Here is a 22,562-nt window from a genome sequence, read left to right as displayed (position 1 = left end):
AAGCCTCTAAAACATGGTATTTTTCCAAAAAGGAAAAAAAAAATAAAGCCATATAGGATGGCAATTTGTTTAAAGGCAGGTTGTGTTATGGCCAATGGAGCCCTGTTTAGTATAAAATACTAAATTCAATAAAAATGGGGGGGAGGAATAAAGAGTTCAAAATTAGAAACCATGGGAAAAGTCTATAGAAAATGGGATTTTTTTTTTTCCTGCAGCTCAAAGTGATCCAGCCTACCCTTTTTTCTTGATGGGATACTACCTACATTAGGAGCACAAGATCATGGAGAGCACAGAAAACAACACCAAAAGGAGCTCTCCAAACACACTCTGTAAACTACAGACCTAGACTTTCAAAATTTACAACCAAGCTGAAAATTATTTCTCTTTACTAACCAGATCATTGCAAATATGTCATATCTCAAACTTCCTACCCCTTCATTTTTGCCACAGAGGTTCACTAGTCTTTAAAACCAAAACAAAAGAGCTACATATTTCTATTTAGCTCAAGAAATTACTTAGGTGCACGAGCAGGGACAGATGTCACAGGCACCCAGTTGTGTTTCCTCATGGACTGAATGCATACCATTGCCATGAATATATCCTTTACCCTGAAATACAAATGAGCTACAAAAGTAATTTTTTTTTTTTTACAAAAATGGGGCCTAAAAACAAGTCCTTAGGTGGAATTCTTGAACAGTAACTAGCCTGCTGATGATGGACCTTGTTTAAAGCACCACACAACAATGTGTGTTTACATCACCCTTTTATTTCATAGTTAGAAATAATACAGTTCCACAGGGTAAATCATCAATAAATAACGGTGTTTAATCATTAAACGTAAAAATCCCAACTCTTTGGCATCTGACAGGATTCTATTTCTTGTCAAACTAATGACTGTATAGATATAGTTAATCTTAGTGATCATTCGTCAATACAATATGTTACAAAGGTGCAATTTACTTTAAAATATACAACAGCTGAAAATTTCCAGCCCACCAAGAAATCTGACCAACACAGTCTTAAGACATGGGTCAACTTCCCCAAGGCTCTTTCACACGATTTGCCTCAGTGAAAGTATAATAAATGTTGATTTAAAGAGTTCCTAGGGTTTTCTAATACTTACTCTGCTCTACATAGAGTTAGCCATTCATTCTGGCTAAATAAAAGTCATCATCTGCACCAGGAATGACCCACTCATTAATAAAAGGTGTTCTTATTTTATAAGCAAGATGGCTAACACCTAAGAAACAGTCCCCAAAATAAAATTTCAAATAAGCAGTTCTATGCTGCCAGAAATGCCAATTCGGTAATAAATTGCACCTTCAAGAGTCAAAAAAGAAAAAAAAAAAATAGAAACTTTTACAAAAGGTTAAGTTACATACATTTTCCTCAAAATATATTCAAGAATAGTTGAGCTGTATTTGTTACTAAAGCCAGGGCATTATTTCTTTAGCAACAAATTAAACCAGTGCAATTGACATAAATTGTTAAGTAATCCAGGATTAACCCATTAAAACTGTAGAAGCCCTTTAGGCTCCCACACTAATCCTAGAAACTGAAATTTCAATGAGCGCTTTGAGCTGCACAGAACTAAAACTGGAATGACCCGATGCCATGCTGAATGGTATCACTTCATACTTAGTTTAAGCATTCGATAGTAGAAATCATGAGTCCTTCTATTAAAGTTTCATTCACTTACAGAACATTCAGATGCAAACAGTATTATGCCTATCATCCACAATTAAAAGAATCCTTTCCATTTTAAAGTTCCAGATGAATTTTAACTTAGAAAGTAAGCACTAAGGAAACTTTTTTAACTTATGAAAACTTCATATTGGAAACTTTCTGGAAAAGCTTCCCCCCACCCATTGTAAAATAAATACTTTGTATCCCAAATTTAATTGTATTAAGACACACTTTAATAATGCTATAAAGAAATATTTTACAGCCATAGAGATCAATAACTTTCCATGCGGAAATAAAAAAATTCATTGCTCAATAGTATTATTGAGGCAAGTGAAGAAAGATTATTCTCTTGTCAATCTGAAATGTTAATTTTTTCAGTGCAAAACCAGTTATAAAATCTTTAAACTCAATATTTAAAAATAAAAAGTGGTCCAATTCAGCAATGTTCAAGTTCTAAATTTCGTAAAACAAATCATTACATACATTTTATAGTAAAATACAGAGATTAAAGAAGTACTTGAGTACTTAAGGATATCAATTTCTAATGAATCATACCAAGTCAGCAACAACCAAGCATGTAACATTCCCAATTTGAGTGTCAGAATCATAAAGATGGTATTACTGTACCCGAAGCCTTTTTTCCTAGCTAAAAAGCTATACAGACTAACGGCCAACATTCTGTGTTCTTTGCAGTTGCGTGCTCTAGAATGATTTCCCCCAAAGTACCTGTGATTTCATCCCTGCATTTGAAATCTGATCCAAACAATTTTTCTGTTCCAGGAACGCTGAGCTGATATAACCATCTGTAACATGAAGAGTCCTGTACAGAGTACAACAGTGGGTTTCCCGCCAAGCGCAGGCTGGCCTAGACTGGTCTTTTCCCGCCAAGCGCAGGCTGGCCTAGACTGGTCTGCACTCTCTGTAAGTCATTCATGTGTTATTCCTAGCAAACACACGGTCCCCTCTGAGGGTTAGGTGTTGAAGCTGGTACTGGAGCACTTCGGTGTCGGCTGGCTCCTTGATGTTCATTTTGTCTAGATTGAGGTAGTCCAGAGATTTGGAGTGAGCCCTCTTACCTTTAAGAAGACAAAGAGGCAGGGGCCCATGGAGGGCCTTGTAAGGTTCATAAGGTAAAGATTTAGTGCACTTGTCTCCCGAGCTGGGCATCCGCCTTCGCCTCCTGCCATTGACCGCCGGAATCTCGTATGGCTGGTAGTACCTACTTCTGGTTTTATACAAACGAGAGGAACGTGCAAGTCCTGCATCCAGCTGCTTGGAGCGCATGGAAGGCACAGCTTCTCCCTTACTCTCTTCACCTCCTGTGCACTTCTGGGCTAACTTCAGGAGTTCCTCACCAGTTGTGAAGCCCACCAGATAGTTAGAGTCCATGTGCAGGATCTGGTAGCCTGACACAGTCCGGCGCATCGGCGAGCACGGCGTGCTGGAACAGCGCGGCTTCTCTGCTTCTGCCTTTCCTGGGGAGCTCGCCTCCGCCACAGGCAAGGGCAGGGTGGCCAGGGTACTTCTGGACTCTCCATTAACATCTACTTCCATCTTAGGCACCAGTCTGCACACCCCTGAAAGCAAACAGACTCAGACTGTAAAGGTATAAGACACAGAATCCTGGGCCACGCTGATCATTTTGGAAGGCTCAGGGAGCATGAAATAACACTGGCCTGAAGAAAAGCCAGTGAACAACCGCCAGATTTTTATCTCTGTCTATAAAGCATTCCAGAGCAGGCATAAAATGACTACTACTTCTCTGCCTTCAAGAACTCAAAGGCAGGTTAAATTAAAGTCTGGAGTACTACTAAAAGGTTCAGACAAGAAGCAAACAGAAAACAATACTTCTCTAAATGAGGCACTCCACACAAATCACACGAAGTTTATTTCTCGATGTGCTATTAAGCAAATCAAATACAGATCTCAACATTAAGCAAATAAAAATACACACAGCTTATTTAGCAAGAATCCACTAAATGTTCCCAACCTGAAAATTTAAATCTTTACATTTTCCATCATGTAACTGAAAACAAGCACTCAGCTCCTCACGCCCACAATTTTGTTTTTCAATTGTGTTTAAGGGACTTTTATGAAAGATAAAAACCTTTCTGCAAAGGTTCCAATCAGACCCAATTTTTCTTTTTAAGGTATGGGGAGCCTTCAGGGAAAGTTCCCCAAATGTTGTAAATGTTGTTCCTCCCATACACCCAATGAATTGTTTAGAGCAAACCATTTTGTAGTTTAAAAATAAACCCCAATCCAATACATCAGGTCATTTTTAACAGTGAATTTATATAAAATATCAGATGTACTTTGACTGTTTAATCAGCTATTGCTCTGAGAGTTATTTTATTTTGCAATACCTAAAACACTGTACTTTTGAATAGTGTAAAAAATGGCAGAACAATTCTCAATGAATGCTGATATTATTCACCACGATTATCACATTACATAGTTTGGAAAACCCTACTGACACCAAGTACCACAAATAATGGCCACGTTTCTAGAAAGCCGCAGATAAATCAAACTTTGGAAAATAAAATACTAAGGAAAACCGAGTGGCCGTGTCATTTCAGAGAAACTTTATTTCTACTTGATCATCAATTAGAAGTAGAAAACACAGTTTTAAGAATCTCAGATGGCTAATCAAAATGATGTCTAAGAGTCAACTATTAAGATGTCAACTTTAAGATGAAAAATTTATTGAAAAATAAATTTATTAAATAATTCTTATAAAATCTCGTTGTAAAACAACCTTTCCCTAATTGAAGCTCTTCCCAAACTTTGGGTATTCATTTAAAATCCAAGCAATTCTAAAGCTTTAGAAGAAAGAAAAAAAAAAAAAAAGAACCTTATTCCCTCATTTACACACTATACTCTCCTTCATTAGAAAATAAACCAAGACTATGAAGAAGTTCCCAGATACTATCCTGTCCTCACTACAGCCCACATCTATAGCACAACTGAAAACTAACACTAATAAGGATTCCTGAGATACAGCAAACGCCAAAGGGATCCACAGAACTCTACTTACTTCCTGTTCTAAATCTTAGACTATGCATTCCCAAATTTAATTTAATCAAGATACTGTAGCCCTTCAGACCCTCCGGATTTAAAGTGATTGACTTTATTCTATATTATTAATGTAAAAATAAATTTATATTTGACCGTGTAATTTATAGCTCTGTTAACAGGACAGGGGGGCGCCTGGGTGGCTCAGTCGGTTGGACGTCCGACTTCGGCTCAGGTCATGATCTCGCGGTCTGTGAGTTCGAGCCCCGCGTCGGGTTCTGTGCGGACAGCTCAGAGCCTGGAGCCCGTTTTGGATTCTGTGTCTCCCTCTCTCTCTGACCTTCCCCCGTTCATGCTCTGTCTCTCTCTGTCTCAAAAATGAATAAATGTTAAAAAAAAAAATTTTTTTAAAAAAACAGGACAGGAATAGTAGGCGACTATCAGCTACTTTGACATGCATACAAAAACTTAAGATTTCTTACCTAATCAACTTGAGAGAACCCAAGCCTCGTCAAACCTTATGCTGAATAAAAAAATGTTGACCCTAAGCCAAATGACAAACTAATTTAATACTTTCTTTCTCGCTAATTCTACAGCCCAGAAGAAGCACAAGAAGACAGATTCAAGGCCTCCAAACTACCTAACCTGACAGGCAGCTATAGGCACGCAGTGTTTCTCTGATACTCCATTCTGAAAGACGAGGAGGGTCAGTGAGGCTAAAATAACCCAGGCTACAGAGGAAAGAGAACACACACCCAGATGGGTACCTCACTCAAGAATGACCCAGGAGATGACACTCCAGCAGTTAGTCCACATTAAGTGACACAATGGTTTAGGTCTCTTCCAAATCTGGTATCCCATGACAGTCCACAGACCTCCACCAGCCACGTTCCTGCATTCTCATTTGGTACATTATAAACTTCCCCAAATCCATGAATTCACACTCCACCCATTCTGATTTGGGTAATAATTCAAACGGAGCTAGGCTGAAAGTCTTTTTCGCCTCTGAAGGATAAAAATTGCTAAACAAGGTAACACACAAAATCACCACAAAGAAGAGCAGGCACAGGCTTCTGTGATCAACAGAATCACTTGGAAGTGTGTGCCTATACTAAGCCAATTCTGCTGCATCAAGACAGACCATCAGGAGCTGTGAGACTCTCTAGAGGATGAGGATAAAGGGTGGCAGGATACAAAGGTCTGAGAGTAAAAGGCAGAAATTATCTATTATCTAGAAAATAAGCACCTAGAAAATGAGAAAACTTAAGACAGTGAGTAAAGTGATGTATAAAGGTCAAAATCTGATGGAACATGAAACATGAGGTACGTAACCACCACTGCATAAGTTTCCAGCAGCCATAACATCACACAAAAATATCACCTGGCCTGGGCAAAACTGCCTAACAGGATCTGCAGGCATCTACCTGATAGACAATGATTTCACCCAGATTGTCAAACAAAAGGAACAGATGTGGTTAAAGAGCTCTGGAAATTTCAGCCAAGCAGCCCTGGTGTAAGAAACCTACCGTGATTTTGCTGAGGTAAACAACCCGGCTCCCTTGTTAGAAAACACCAACGAACCAGAAAGTCAAAGAAATAAGCATTTCTTATACACTCTAACAAATATTTAGCCTAGTAACTAAGGTCAATACTCTACATCAGATTTCTGAATTATAGTCTCACTGTGCTGGAACATAAAAACGCTGTTTGAAATACACATAAAGCTGCAACCTACTCAATCTCTCTTGATGCACAACTGTAAATTCTGGAGAACTGTGCACATTTTTGCTACAAAAGCATCAGTATTTCTGCTCCAAACAGTAAGAGAGTCTCAAAACTAACAGCTCTTTTAGGTGGCTTCACTGGTTTCTGCAGTGTGCTGCCAAATTCATGAGAACATCTTCAGACCTTAATATTCACGTAGGAATGAATGTCAATGCTGCAACAACCTGAACTCTTGCAGACCACTTAGTTTTTGTTGTTGTTGTTGTTGTTGTTTTTGTTTTTTTAAAGGATCCTTTTTAATTAATATATGGCCTTTCTAAAGAGTATCTACTATGCAGCACTAAGGAAGCTAGGTGGCGGCGGGGTTTCAGAAAAGAGAATGCTGGTTGGCAAATATTTTGTTTTTAGCTAGGTGGAATGCTGACTAAGCAGCATGCCTTCCATTCTTCAATGTGACTGAAAGCAAAGTTTTTATGCTATTAAATTCCTTAGAATTTCCTGACTGCATTTGCACACTGGAGCAAGATCCTGGGAACAGTTAGCAAATCAGCTTCCACAGGCTATCTCTTAAGTGGGTAGAAGTAGTATAGATCACATCTAGCGTGTTCTGAAGAAGTCTAGGTACTTTCTAATCCTGCAATCCTACAGAAAAAAAAAAAAATAATAATAGTAATACACCAGTGACGCTAAAGATGGATGTCCAATATTTCACATTGCAAAATTTCTCACTAAAAGCACTCATCAGGAAACATGGCTACCATGACTACAATTGGAGATGGCCTTTGTTTGGCAGAACATGCTTCATATTTTCCCATGAAAAATTTGCTTATAGGTTTGTTATTCTTCATAAACTGCTCATGACTAAGCATTTTGCTTCATATCCTAAAATAAACTGTGCATCATAAACGCATACTGCCAAGGTAAAAGATTACAAGAACTCTTGTAAACACTGCGGGTGTGTGCAACAGGCACCCTCTCCCACTGCATCAATAAGAATAAACATGAGGCAGGAAATCAGGCACAATGCTAACTTCTGCATTGCTGAACACTAGAAATCAGAGACCAACAATATCCTTATTGATTCCATTAATGCCTTTCACATATAGCTTAAAGCAAAAATAAAAACTGGAAACAGAAAACAGGGAAAGTATTGTTAATAATAACAAAAGCAGCAAAATTTCTGTTGATAGAAGAGTCTAGAACAACACAGTACAATGAGAATAGAAAAGTCAACTTGTAGCTGAATAGTACTTTTAAAAGTGAGTTTCTTAAGTACGTTCCAAGAACAAACATAATTCATATATTTTTTAAAAATTTTATATAATTAAAAAAATTTTCTTTAATTCCATATCAAATTGCCTCACAATCTAATCTGTCACAAGGGGACTAACATATACTTAATAAAACATGCAAGACTGACAGTGCTCACGGATGCCATTTATTTCTTTGAAATAGATGAGGATTCAAAATTAGACAACACTAGACAAGGTAACACGTTTTGCTAGAAAAATGTACACAGTGCATACAGTGCATATTTTAAAAACACTAGGTACAGCCTGCAATTATGAATTTTGGTTGCAACTAATGCCAACAGGTACAAACCACAACACACATGTGGGGAACCCAGTACAGCAAGATGAGCACGTTCAAAAGACTGTGACCTGTCTAGAATGTGTTCAGCTTTGAACACTCCCCAGGAAGTCTAACTTCCTAAGCATGTGGCACAAGGGGCCTTAAAAAAATATAACCTAAACACCTTAGCTCCTTAGACCAGCTCTGAAAATAGCTGAGAAGTTTCACAATTGCCACACAAAGAATTCTTTTCGAGAAATACTGCATTCTGGGAATTTTTTTTTTTTTTTTTAATCAGGCCTATCGAAAAAAGTCACCACCAGTAATCAAAAAATTGTTCCATATGTTTGAACCGCTTTTAGTAACACACAGCAATTCCATTTAAAAGAAAACAGATATAACTGTCTAAATATACAGAACAAAAATGTCACCATGTGAACCAAATCCTTTTCAAGAAATGAACCATTTGGAATAAAGCCGGCTCTTGGAAAATGGGGAGTCTCCTAAGCATGACTACTGTCAATCTAGTAATATCTAGAACCACCTAGTTTTAATGCCAGAATGATCTTGGATTGCATGGATGCTGAACTTCTGAAGCCATGAAGGCAGGGGCCTGCCCAGAGTCAGGCAGACATTTCCTGGTTTCCTGTCTCCATCAACTTCATCATGCTGGGCCTGCAGCACATGGTTCCCAAACCTGTACACATGCTAACATCATCCAAGGAGCTTCAAAAAATACTGATGTCTGTGCTCTACCCCAGATCTGTGATTTAATTCATCGGGGGTACAGCCTAGGGTCTGAAGTTTACAAAAGATCTCCAGGAGATTCTACTATGCAGACATGTTCAGGAACTTGTCAGAGAACTTACCGAGTAGGAGAATTTCACTGCCTTTTTTGTTTGTTTGTTTGCTAGCTTTCAATCAGTGATTATTGTCATATTAGTGTATATCATTTTTGTATGCTTTGAATTGCTAACAACCTATCCCTAAGACCTTTAACTTACTGTTTCTAATCCATTGTGGGCTTAATAATGATCTGCTAACCAACCTTGTTAAAACCGGATATAAAATAAAAATAAATCAGTGCTGAATGAGAACCAGGCCCCTTCATCTGCACATACTTTGGTACAGTTTCTTTAGTTTCTAAGCAGCCTCTGTCAGATACAGCTCTTTGGACAACAGTCTGGCAATTACTTGTACAGTTAAATAAGTACTTATTAAAAAACCCACCTACCTAACTTGTAGGCATTTACCTACTAAGAAAAATGAAAATATATGTTCACACAAAGACCTGAATGCGAATGTTTTTAACAGTTTCATTCTTAATCACCAAAAACTGGAAACAATCCAAATGTCCATCAACAGGGAAATGGAAAAAGAAACCATGGTCTGTCCATACAGTGGAATACCACTCAGCAACAAAAAGGTGCAGACTAGCATTACACAAGTGAAAGTTGCAGACAGAAAATGCTACATACTGTGTGATCCTATTTATAGGACATTCTGGAAAAAAATCAATGACTACAAAATGCTACAACGGGGGGTGATTAAAATATTCTACATATTGACTGTAGTGGTCTTTCTATAACTGGCTACATTTGTCAAAACTCATCAAACTATACAAAAGGGTGAATTTCACTATATATAATTTATATATCAATAATTCAGACTTTAAAAATAAAAGAAGTCTATCACATATTTCCAAGTTTTTGACTGTCCTACTTTTAGAATTCTTCACATTATCTAATCTCAGAATCAGAAGGAATCTTAATGGCTGTTACAGTGTGTGTTTGAACACCTTCAATTACAAGTAACTTACTGCCTCTTGAGTTGGTTCATTTCACCTTCTGCAGCTATGCTAGACTGTCCTATCATTTATAAATATATCTATAATTATGTATACATGCATTTGTCTACAGACATGGATCTGGAGAGAAAGATAGAGACAAACAGACAGACACACACATTCCTGTAGCTTCTTCTCACTGCAAGTAGTTTTGTGCTTTATTTAAATCAGATGAGTTAATAACCCAGCCACAGTACTTCTTACTCAGTATCCTCTAAAAGTATTTTGTACTTCTTGCTTTCTTTCTCAAAACTGAAAATGTAGTAATGTTTCCATTTTGTCAATGTTTTAAAATGCATTTTCATAAATCTAATAAGCTATATCTACCTACTGACACCAAAGTGTTGGTTTTCCCCCATCATTCTTTTGAGTCATTCTGCTGCTGACTGCTAATTTGGAAATCACTCATTAGGAAACTAGATTTTTTTTCCCCAAGGATTCCCCCCACCCCCCAAGGATTATGATGACTCTAATTCAAAGGAAGGACCTACAAAAACATTGCCCAAGCAGAAGGACATACCAAAGCATGAACTCACACTAACACACTTTTTAAAATGCTAAAAGCTATAATGATCATTATTAAATGTTTTTCACCTTCAAAGAGATGGAGTCACATGGACACCTGTGTTAGCACAGATACACAGATGACACACTGAAAAAGAACTAAAAGAAGACAACAGCACTGCATAATTTGAACAAGTTTAAATTCATGGAGTAATAAAAGGAACGTCATACTTGCAGTGAACTGCTACATGACCAAGTAAAAATGATGCTCCATTCAGTCACCTGTTTGCCATTCTTTATGTGGGAAAATATACAACTAGAACTTTTTGCAAATTATTGTGCCAATCCCTAGGGATTCATGTTTTACTAAAATCTCCCTGAAATTAGAGCAACTACCTCTTAACTACTCTATTTTGAAATCTTATTCCATAAAACGTCCTGTATCTTATAGGGAATAAAAAAAAAAAAAAAACCTACTCAATCAATGAAGCAAACACTTCAAGATAGTAACAGTCTCATTCTGCAACAGTAATTTCAGTTCTCATCATGAAAAAATTCGTAATTGTAGTGTACATATTTGCAATGATATACTGACATTTCATGTTGATTGTTTATGTGGTCCTTAAATTACATTACGATACTATGTTCACACAACTGGTTAACAAACAGAAAAAGCAAAATATAACTCACCAGACTAAATCCCAGAAGATGTCACTGTACAATGTCCAATGAGTCCCAAGGGAACACAGGCATACTATTTTTTCTGCTCTACTCCAGATACTAAACATGGAATATAAAAATAAACCTTTAATATAACAAGTAACACAACTTAAAAAGCAATTATAAGAATTCTAACTGCAAAAGAGGATGAAACTAGCAGGAGGTACTAACACCAGGTACAGGTTAGAGAGGACACAATATTAATTCATTTCATTAAAGCAATTTGAGTTCAGCTAAATTTTAACTTCAAACACTTTATCATGTTTGTTCCTCTGTATTCTGCTGCTGAAATTCTACCTTGAGACTAAGAGCAGCTAACTGGACTAAAGACAAAGACACAAAAATTTGGGGGGTTCAAAGTCGATTCCACCACCAATTCGTGTGTTCAAGAGATTCAGAGTATCCTATGGAAATAGTAACCCTGAGGCTGAGGTCAAAAGAACAGGTCCTAGTCCTGGCCTTGCTAACAACGCTGCCTCTTGACCTTGCATCAAGAGCAATTATTTAATATGAGGACAGTACCACCCTTCCTCCTCATACAGTTGTTGTATGGATCTAATGAGAGGAGGCAGGTGAACATATTCTGCAAAGTCCTTTATGGATGTGTGATGTTATTGTCATGCAATTAATTTTTGGTGTCTACTCATTTTAGCCACAAAATAGCAACAATTAAAAATCCTTCATAAGACTGCTGCTCTGAAGCAAATAAACGGAAAGGTCTTGGAAAACAATGCCCTTCCTTCCTTCCTTCCCAGCAACAACTTGAAAAACACTTCTTTGGAGTTACCACAGTACTTAAGGTTTCTAGCATCTCCTTTGTGTCTTCCCCCTACCTGGGAAGGTAATGTGTAAAAGAATCTATCTGTATCTCCTACCTTCCTAGTTAATTGGCTTAACTTCTTAAGGCCAAGAAAATTCCCCAAAGTCCTTTCCACCTGGCAAGATTTCTTGGGTTGCTGCATTTCTGTTGCTGTGTTTAACTTGGGACGAGGGAGCCCCAAACGAGCCTTGTGGAGCCACTTCACCCCCACAGGTGCACAGGGCCCGACACAGTGGCTACCATGAAACATGCCCAACTGCAAACAGCAAGGGAAAAGGCAAGGACTTTGTCACTTTATTACTGTCCCCTTGCCAGTACTGAAGAGTTTTAGCCAAAGGAAAGGGATAATTCCCGAATTAAAGGGATTTGCCTCTGCAGCTTGAGGAACTGGAAGGAGTTTGTGCACCAAGAACGGTCATTCCGAGCAGCTCACACGTTTATCAGCCTTCGGAACGTGGGTCCACTTAAGAAACAGACACGCTCCCTGCCACCGCCTGTGGCACAAACCCTGTTCAGACTGGGGAGCCAAGACACCTCGATGATGAACACTAGCTTCTCCTCCACCAATGAAGCCTCTGGTTTTTACATGAAGTGAACTGTGATGTCACGAAGCTGTTGCCCGACAATACATTCTTTATTTCATACACTCACCCCTCCAAATTTCCCCAATACTACTGTTAGAAAGCTCAACTTGACTTCTTTTCTTTTGTAGGTGTTTCTTTATTTTTGAGACAGAGACAGAGCGTGAACAGGGGAGGGGCAGAGACAGAGGGAGACACAGAATTCCAAGCAGGCTGCAGGCTCCGGGCTGTCAGCACAGAGCCCGAATGGGGGCTCGAACCCACCAACTGTGAGATCGTGACCCTAGCCGAAGTCGGAGGCTTAACCCACTCAGCTGCCCAGGCGCCCCGGCAACCTGACTTCTTAATTCAAGTAAATCGATTTTTAATGGGGAAAGGAAATTAAAGAAGAAACTAAGATTTTTGAGCACCTTCTGGACGCCAAAAGCCCTACACCATTTGTTTTCACTGCATCTTAACTTCTACTCCACGAGGACGTATCCTCCCCAGTGTAAGTATTCCATCAGGTGACGCTGTCTGAACCTGAACCCCATCTCGTCTGGCTCCAAAGCCCACTGACGTTGCTTTATATACATGTGGCCTCTGTTCAGCCATAAGCCCGGATGTACAGCTTTTTACACAATAACCATGTTCCTGAAAAATGTAAATTAATTTCTGTAAATGGAATTCTATTTCCAATGTGTGGGGAGGCACTTTATTTTAAAGCTTTACTGCCTCACTTGTGAAATGATTAGCGGGAGGTAGTTTTAGCTACTAGTTCTAGTGTTATTTCCAACTGGAAAGTGTTAGCATGTCACAGCACATAGTGCAGTCTTCCACGAAGTCATTCTAAGTCACGGGCCCTTTCTTCCAGGAGCGGGTAAGATACTTTAAAATCATAAATCGTAAGGCAGGAAAAACACGTATCAACCAGTGGTTGGGCATCAAATACAGATCGACATTTCCGCTGAATATTTCAGGACTACATCTATCACAAAGTGAGATAAACTTCATTTAGACTTCTGGCAATTTTAGATTGAAAACCCAGCAGGAGGAACATGGGAAAAGTCTGGATCTGGTTTAAGTCTAAATCAAAAATCGTTTTCAAAAACAGTGTAAAATCTCAATCAAACTTTCATATAATTTGCACCATGTACTTGGTGATACATGCTTCCTTTCAAACTTGTAAATGCACTGAAGAAATGTATTGTCCAACATTTTTTCAACAGCAAAAGAAAAATCAACCTAAAACTTCATTCTGGATTGGAAAACAGAGGAGCCTTAAAGTAATTATCCCACTCGTGCCCCGGAGCTGATGTGGAAGTCTAGGAAATGGTGGTAATTTCATAGTAAACAAAGTGTAGTAACTGATTATCCCTAATAGGGCACTGCCAAGCCAAAAATAGAATACAAACACAGAGTCCAAGGGAGCCACCCAGTCAACACCAAGGTACGGCAGCTCCTTTCCTGGTCTCAGTTTTACTCATTTCTGACTTTGCTTTCTGTCGGGCGTGTACCACCTGCTATCTGTGCACAGGGGCTAAAAGGAGGAGGAGGATAAAGATGATGAAAAAGGGGAAGAATTAAAAGAATGAGACCAGACACGAGTATAAGAATATAACTTCTTTAAAGAGATTGCCTATAAAGGAAACTATTTACAAAAACAAACAACAAAACAAAAAACTATAGTAAGGGCTTACCCTCATCTACTACAAACAATTAGGAGTCTAATATAAAAGCTTCCAACAGATTGGGATTTTTAATAAAAAAGAAACCAGTATTTTTGAACACCTTCTTTACGCCAAAAGCTATAAGCGATTTATAGCTACTCCCTGAGGAAAATACTACCCCCATTTTAAAGTATTCAATCAAATAATACTATTTGAGAGTCCAAGCAAGAATCTCAATGCCTACCAGTCCGACTCCAAAGCCCACGGACACTGTCATAATAGGGAAGATGAGTTAATACACTTTGTTTACTATGAAATTACCAGCCATTTCCTAAATTTCCACTTCAGCTCCAGGGCTGGCGGAGATAATCACTTTAAGGTTCCTCTGCTTTCAAATCTAGAATAAAGTTTTAGATTGAAATAACATTTTTAGAATACTTTTAAAATCTATAAATCTCTTAACACTTGCAACTGATTCTGGCCAATGTTTTGAACATGAAGGCTTGGCGACATACCAATGCATCTCCTCTCAAAAACAGTCAGCAAGAAGGAAAAGAATTCACGTGAAATTCTTACAAGATGTACTAAATGCTGTGTAGAAAGACAGACTGAAGTAAACAGACCAGAGGCTAGAGTACATAATGCTTCCAGCTATAAACAACTGAAACAAACAGAAAACCCTGTGACATTATCCTGTAAGCACTGTAAATAGGGAAAACTGAGCATGGCCAAGGACTTCCCACAGGCCTCTGGATAGGGAGGCCATGAGTGAGTAAGCAAAAGACACTCAACACATGACTGCAAATGAATCTTCTGCAGATAGAAAAGTTTGCAAACTGGGGCGCCTGGATGGCTCAGTCAGTTAAGCGTCCAACCTCAGCTCAGGTCATGATCTCACACTCCATGAGTTCGATCCCCGTGTCAGGCTCTGTGCTGACACCGCAGAGCCTGGAGCCTGTTCAGATTCTATGTCTCCCCTCTTTCTGACCCTCCCATACTCATGTTCTGTCTCTCTCTGTCTCAAAAATAACTAAAAACATTAAAAAAAGATGTTTTTTAAAGTTTGCAAACATTAACTAGGAAGTGTGTCAAATTTCACAGGCAAGGTGATAGATAGCAAAACAGGTAAATAAAGAAGAATGTCCTTCAAAAGTAGGGTGGCCATGTCTCTGTCAGAGCCCGTTCTCTGGCATAATTATTTATAGCACGCCCTTTATCTCTCAAAAGTGTCCCAGTTTGGCAATTACATTGTTATTCTACTCAAAAGTAATATTTAACAATGAAAAGGCAATGAATTAAAACGGGGGAAAAGGGAAAGAAAGCCCCTTCTGCTTGCACAGTGGCTTCCCATACAGATCTGAGGAGTATTTCTTTGGGTGTATCCATTGAGCCTTTCAATTATTCATTTACTCATTCTGTCATTCAACAGTATTTCTGGAGTCTCATTATATCCCAGCATTGTACAGGCACTGGGGCAAATAGAAAAAGTGAAGCTGGGAAGGAAAGACAGACAGACATGGAAATAATATACATCTAATACACAGAACAGGAAACCTGAATGGTCCTGGGAACCCAGAGAAGGGAGTGTTTTTTTTTCCCCAACTGCAGAAAGCTCCCACATGGAAATGTTCAAACCCACACACAAAATCTCTACACTCAAAAAAGCCCTAAGTATCAGACTTCAGCACAGATCCACTAACAAAATAGCAGTAAGAAAAAAAATTAACATCTATCACTTCCAAACCATATGGTTATAAATATGAAGGCCAGGAAATAGCCCTTGCAAAATTCTGGTAAATAAATCCCACTAATCATTAAAGATTATGTTATGAAAAGATAAATTTTGGGCAAAGGAAACTGGTAGAGTAGAGGTTATGGATTCTAATTCTAGATTCAAAAACACAAAGAAAAAAAAAAAGGAAACAGGCAGTATTTCTCAGAGTAGCTCTTTGAGGACCGATCAGTAATTTTAAAAAAGCACCTGGAAAAAAAAAAAAAAAAAAAAAAAAAAAACAGCTATTTTTAAAAGTCGCAGATTAATGAAAATATTTTGCAACCACCAGTCTCAAATATTACTCTAAAAACAAAAAAGACACAGACCAAAACATCTCTCAAGTCACAAAACACTGAGCAGAAATAAAACAGGTTAGCTGCTAAAGCACAACACACACAATGAAAACAAAATGCTTAGCTGTGCCTACCCTACATGATCCTCTTAAAGATTACTTTAATCTTACTTTTCCATTCGTAACTCATAAAAACTAACATCAAAAATTTTAAGAGCTGTTGAGTGTGACTGTTCTGAAACCATCCTTGACCTTACAAACAAATCACTAATCTCACCAGGGTGGTAAGACAACCCATAATTGGTTCAGTAGACAAAAATGTGTTTCTCTTGCTAGTATCAGTTCTTTCAATAGCAACCCCCTCAAAGTGCAGCATTCATTTTCCCCTCTGTTTCTGCTAGTAGAAATTAAAGCTAGATTACCAATGTTGTCTTACCATTATGTGAAGTCACCTTCTACTTTTAGAAAAAAAAAAAATGGGAGTTTCACTACAAATATGACTGATGGTAACTGGAACTGGAGGTCTACATGCAGTCTTTACAAGAAATTTGCCTCCTAGGAAACATAACCGAAATGGGACAGGTGCACACGGTGGAAATGGCTAACCTTCCACGTGAAAGCTTAAAACCAGAAACTTCTTCTGATAGGCCTGTGATGAAATCAAGAGTTCTCTCTGGAGGAAAGAGGTGATTCTTCCCCCAGAGGATATAAATTGGCAACAGCAAAGAAAATTTAAACACTGTATATAAAGTTTTATCACTTCTACCACACTACATACTTTTAAGAGTGTACAATAGCTTCCCGAAGCATACAAAGTTACACAGAGAAGGTAAACAAATTTACTGACCATTATGCAAGGTCAATGAATATCCTATGTATCTTATATCTTGGAATAGTCACTATTAAACAGTCTCATTTGCAATTAACTAAAATGCTGACAGAAGCATTTTCTATATACACCATTCTTATCAAATGAAGAGGTCTAGGGGCTCATTAAGCCTTGTATTTCATCCTGGACATTTTATTAAGTTTATAATGCATACACAGTTACATGATAAAAACACTGAAATCTGTGAAACATTCATTAAACATAACTGTAAGCATAAAGCATGGCCTTTAATTAATAAAGCACCAAAAGCTTCTGCAATAATAACCAACACTTTATTTTGAAATCACTGGGAAAATAAACTGAGAAGAGATCATTTATATCTCCCTGAGAGTGTAACTTCTACAGGGTTAAAAAAAACATACAAAGCAACTAACAACTCTAAATTGTAGAGAGGCTCATCTGAGAAAAACAATGTAAAATGAAGTCTAGTAACGTCAGAAATGTTTTGCAAGAATTGCTCTTTGGGCTAGGAGTAGCAAGCATGCGATTAAATGCTACTGCCTCCATTCTTCCTCAAATGATTAAAAAGTTCCCAGCCCCAGTTTTACCTATGTACAACCACCACGCACAGACACTGTCAGCATCTTGGCTCGACACTCATCAGTAACCCACCCGGATGCAAACCGAAGTGGGTGGAGAAGCAGGAAAACCCTAAGGACGTGGAACACTTGCAAGGGGAAAAGGACGGGGCCGTCATTCCCTTCATGTTCCCATCTCCTTGCTGGCAGATTTGCAGATTCCACCACTAGAGAGAGTTTGGCAGCTTCACAATGGGGCCGCCTGCTCAGCGTCTGACTGCCGCCCGCCTGGAAACCCCTTTCCCCCGCTTATCACCCGCCCTACAAAAGTCCACCCGCGACAGGTGGGGAGAGGGCGGCAATGGCCAACAACAAATCTGCCGCTTTCGCTTCTGGCCAGCAACCCGCCCCAATCTACAAGCGCGCCCCTCCCGGCACTGCCGGCCTGTCCGCCCCCGCTGTACCCGCAGACGCGCAGCGGGCGCGGGCTGCGGGCTCTCGGGCGACCTCACCCCCAGGATTGCAGTGGGGGCGAGGAGGGCCGGCGAGATAAGACCTTCAGGGCTCGCCCGTGGGCGCTATCTGGCCGGGGCAGTCGCACCAGGCGCGCGGCCGTGGCGCGCCGCCAGAGGCGCAGCAGGCCAGGGAAAGAGCTACTTCTCAATGGGGCCCCGAGGCCGTCTGCCCCGCGGTGCGGGCACGCCGGCGGAGGAACCAGCGTGCGCGCCAACGCGCCTGGACTTCCGCACCGCCGCACCGCGGGAGAGGCGCTCCGGATCGCCGAGTCCCCGCACCTCCCCGGCGAGCGCACGCCGCGCGCACACGGGGGCGCACGCCCCCGCACACTCACACGCGCTGCACACTCACGGCGTCTCCAGCCCCACCCCTGTGCCAAGCAGCCGCGGGCTCCCCGCACCCCGTAGGGGCCCCACCCAGTTCACCAGACCCCAGCCTCCAGCTCGGGCGCTCAGGGACCAGCCCGCCGAGGCTCGGGGCCCCTGGGGTCGCCTCGTCGTCCACCCCGAGGCCGACCCGCCTGCCTGGGGTTCCCCGGCACCGCGCGGGCACCGCGGGCACCGCGCGCCCGGCCCCGACACGAGGCAGGGAGGAAGGGGCGGTGCCGCGACTGGGCTGGCACCGGAGCTCGGTGACTGGAGCACCCCCCAACCCACCCACCCATCACCACCACCTTTTCTGCAGCACAAAAGGTTGCAGGCGGAACCGCCGTCCCCGTGCAACCTACCGGTGGCCCAGGGCTCTGCCACCTCCGCCGCGCCTGGGCCGCAGAGCCGGAGAGAAGGGCGGGAGAGGCGCAGGGCTGCGGCGCCGAGAGCCGGGCAGAGGCCGCCAGCCGAGCCAGCCGGGTACCCTCTCCTCTCCCACCGCGCTCGGAGCCAGCTACCGCCCGGCGTAGTCCCCGCCTCCTCCTCCGCCGCCGCCGCCGCCGCCCGCCTTCCCGCCCTCCTCCCTCCGGCTGCGGAGGCGCAGCCCGTCTGCGCTGGGCCCGCCTCCTGCGCCCTGCTCTGACACCCGGAGGAAGGGCGGGCCGGCCGGAGAAAGGCGCTAAGAGGCCCGAAGTAGTTGGCGGGGGCGGGGGAGTTGCGGACTGGGAAGGGGAGGAGGAGTCGTAACACCTCCTCCCAGTCCAAACCTGCAGCCCAACTGAAGAGCTCCGACTCGCTGGCCTAGGCTGCACGTACGTTTCCTCAGGTGGTGTGGTGATGTTTGTCATTCGTGAGTCTCTGCTTAAAGGACTCAGCCCTGAGCAGACTGAAAGCCCATGAAATTACAAATTTGACCCTTCAAATCTTAGAAAACTGCTAAATATCTAGGGAATGGAGTGAGGTGAATTCAAATTCACATTCTGATTGGATTAGCTATTTTTGAAGCCTCAGGCTTGATCTTTTCCATTCTTGTAAGAAATTCTTTTCTTTGATCAAGATTTTCTGTTCTCAATTCATATGCATCTCCTCCGCCAAACAGGTTCACAAACTCAGTGATAAGAATATATGCCAAGACTTTTCACGTGAATTTCCAAATTTATACCTCTCGACAAATTTGTGAGGGAGTGACCGATTATCCACATCCTAAAGGTTTGGAAAGTTTAACTTCCTCGAGGTCACACTTGTACTTAGTGCCTGAGCTGAGTCTGAACCCAGGCACTGGAAACACGAAATTGTTTATAGATGTTGCTAATTTATGTTCCAGTCTCAATCCAAGAGAGTTGTTACTGTTCTTTCTTTTTTTTAACAAAATACTTTATGTGAACACAAAAGGCATAAACGTAATAGAAATTTAAACAAATCTTGATTCAAACTTGTTCCCAAATCTGTATATGCTTCTGATAACATAAAAACAAATAAACCCGAACACCTCTGTTTCAAAAGAGCGATGCCCATCGGCTTCTCCGCTAGAAGACATTTTATACTACCTCTCTGTGTCCTAAAGTAAATATGGGAAGTTAGAGGGAGAAGACTTTGAAGAATATTCTCTAAAGAACAATTTTAGAAAACACAAATTAATTAAAATTTTTTTTAATGTTTAATTTTTTTTAATGTTTTTATTTATTTTTGAGACAGAGAGAGATAGAGCATGAGCAGGGGAGGGGCAGAGAGAGAGGGAGACACAGAATCTGAAACAGGCTCCAGACTGTCAGCACAGAGCCTGACGCGGGGCTTGAACTCACGAACTGTGAGATGGTGACCTGAGCTGAAGTCGGTGGCTTAACCGACTGAGACACCCAGGTGCCCCAAAAAGCATAAATTACTTTATTTCAAACGTATATGTGTACATAACTTCTCAAATATAGAACCTGGCACAACATACTAAGTATCAAATAAACGAATGGATTTTTTTTTTTTTTTTGCATCAGTACTTCAGGAGAACACACTGAAAGTTATTGCAGATTATAATCTGTGACACAGCAGTGAATTGTTCTGATGATCATTCTCATAAAACCACTTCCAAAACAATGTGTATATTATATTAGGAAACTTCCTTTCATTCTGTCCTGTCTGAAATCTTAAAACCTTTTCAGAAGAATGCCTTGTACTTGCTCTTTGCTCTGAACGTTTAGCGATGTTTTTTTGACCAAAAGCAACAAAGTGCTGATTTGTCCTTAAGTTTTTTGTTTTTTTGTTTTTAAGTTTATTCATTTAGAGAGACAGAGACAGAGTGAGAGCGAGCACCTGTGCTCAAGGGGCATGCAGGGGAGGGGCAGAGAGAGAGAATCCCAAACAGGCTCCTTGCTGTCATGACAGTGCAGAGCCCAGTGCAGGGCTCCATCCCACGAATTGCAAGATCATGACCCGAGCTGAAATCAAGAGTCAGATGCTCAAATGACTGAGCCACCCAGGTGCCCTTGCCCTTGAGTTTATTAGGCTCCAGGCTAACCCTCTTAGGAGAGCATTGTCTCCAAATTGCCTTGCTCCTTGGGTGGTGCTTGCATCCTTGCCTTAACTCCTCATCCAATCAAAACTTCAGTCTAGGATTGTCACATAGAACACCTGCCTAATAAACCAATTTGTGAGGCGGTTAATGACTGATAATAGCTTTATGTGTGGCCCCTCAATGACATGTCTGTGCCACCTAAAGACTCTGACTGGGACTGCCTTAATTCAGATGTGTTGTGGCTTGTGGCTGGAGCTCAAGGGAGGTGGGGAATGTGGAAGCTCTTGCCAGAGCTTTCCCATATTCTGTGAAGATGATCTATTCAATCTACAAAGAAAAATGCTGTGCTTATAAACAATAGGGACAAAGGTAGAATAGACCTTGTGATCTGAAAGGCCATCTTTGCCTCAAGCCAGCCTCCCCAGAAAAATCACTTTAAAATGACGGTTGTCTGGGAAGGATTATACATTGATGTAAATAGTATTTATGATGTAAATAGTAAATAGCAAACAGCCAGCTTACGAGAACAGGATAGGTAAATTTGATAATAACATAGTGGATATAAAACAGAAACTACAGGGGCGCCTGGGTAGTTCAGTCTGTTAAGCGCTGGACTTTGGCTCAGGTCATGATTTCATGGTTTGTTAGTTTGAGCCCCAGGTAGGGCTCTGTGCTGACAGCTTGGAGCCTGAAGCCTGCTTCAGATTCTGTGTCTCCCTCTCTCTCTGCCCCTCCCCTGCTCACATTCTTTCTCTCAAAAATAAATAAATATTAAAAAATTAAAAAAAAAAAGAAAAGAGAAACTACAAAGCCAAGTGTGTAAGAAATACCACGTTGCACATTTCCTCTAAACCCTTTTGTTTGCATCGGGGGCTAACTAGGAAAATAGAGACCACTTCAAGTTTTTCCAAACAGACAACTAAACACAAGGAAAGGATAACACAGGCAATGGAAGAACTCAGAAGCTAAACAGGGGTTGGTGAAGTGAGCATAGACCCTTGCTGGAGAACTAAGGGGAGTAGAGAGGGTTACTGGAACCCAGGGACCCGGAGGTATGGCCAACCTGGGAGCTATGGCCAACCTGGGAGCTATGGCCGTAGAGGAGAAACAGCTACTGCCAAGTAGTCCTTTATGGCAGGGAAAAGGTGGAAATGTAAATAGGTTCTCCTCTCCTCCTGCCCTCTGATCTCCTGCCAGTGCCTGACATTTAGCCAAATGTAGACTCCCGCCATCATGAGAACCAGGAAAACACCCTTCAGGGCTTAGCCCTTCTGCAACATGGAGGCAAACAGGGGAAGGACATGGGGTGTGCATCTAAGGGCAAACAGGCCCCAGATCAGCACATCTTTTTATTTCACTTTCAAGGCTTCAGTCTTTCTCCCAGTTTTTTCCCCACTCCCTTGGGTAGGGTCAAAGTTCCAAGAGTTCCATTCCAGGCCATGGGTAGGTAGTGATGACAGGCAGTGGGAAGAAGTCCTTTGGTTTATATGCAATTATCCACAGAGGTTTCTATTGTCCCTTCCCAGAACTATCACCTATGGCAGCAGGCTGCAGTGCACAACATGTCCATAGATGGGATGG

General features: G+C 41.1%; 1 protein-coding gene across 6 annotated transcripts; it reads right to left on the bottom strand.

Annotated features, from left to right (window-relative positions):
* Positions 1-746: 746 nt before the first annotated feature.
* On the bottom strand, positions 747-19,041 carry MACIR (macrophage immunometabolism regulator). 6 transcript variants are annotated; one of them, XM_042990864.1, is made up of 3 exons: positions 18,835-19,040; positions 11,039-11,128; positions 747-3,263 (listed from the first exon to the last, which is right to left on the bottom strand). In XM_042990864.1, the coding sequence occupies exon 3, from the start codon at positions 3,238-3,240 to the stop codon at positions 2,617-2,619; it is 624 nt and encodes a 207-aa protein (XP_042846798.1). In that variant the 5' UTR covers positions 3,241-3,263; positions 11,039-11,128; positions 18,835-19,040; the 3' UTR covers positions 747-2,616. The 6 variants fall into 6 exon arrangements, with proteins under 6 accessions (XP_042846798.1, XP_042846808.1, XP_042846800.1 ...); XM_042990874.1 differs by lacking the exon at positions 18,835-19,040 and adding an exon at positions 17,686-17,812; XM_042990866.1 differs by lacking the exon at positions 18,835-19,040 and adding an exon at positions 17,622-17,785.
* Between the last annotated feature and the right edge of the window lie 3,521 nt (positions 19,042-22,562).

Source organism: Panthera tigris, chromosome A1 (assembly GCF_018350195.1).
Source record: "Panthera tigris isolate Pti1 chromosome A1, P.tigris_Pti1_mat1.1, whole genome shotgun sequence".
NCBI classification, from domain to species: Eukaryota; Metazoa; Chordata; class Mammalia; order Carnivora; family Felidae; genus Panthera; species Panthera tigris.
This window is presented reverse-complemented; position numbering and strand designations above follow the sequence as displayed.

What these genes read in the sequence shown, in the direction of transcription:
- MACIR (XM_042990879.1), bottom strand. Translation starts at nt 3,240, where the DNA reads ATGGAAGTAGATGTTAATGGAGAGTCCAGAAGTACCCTGGCCACCCTG.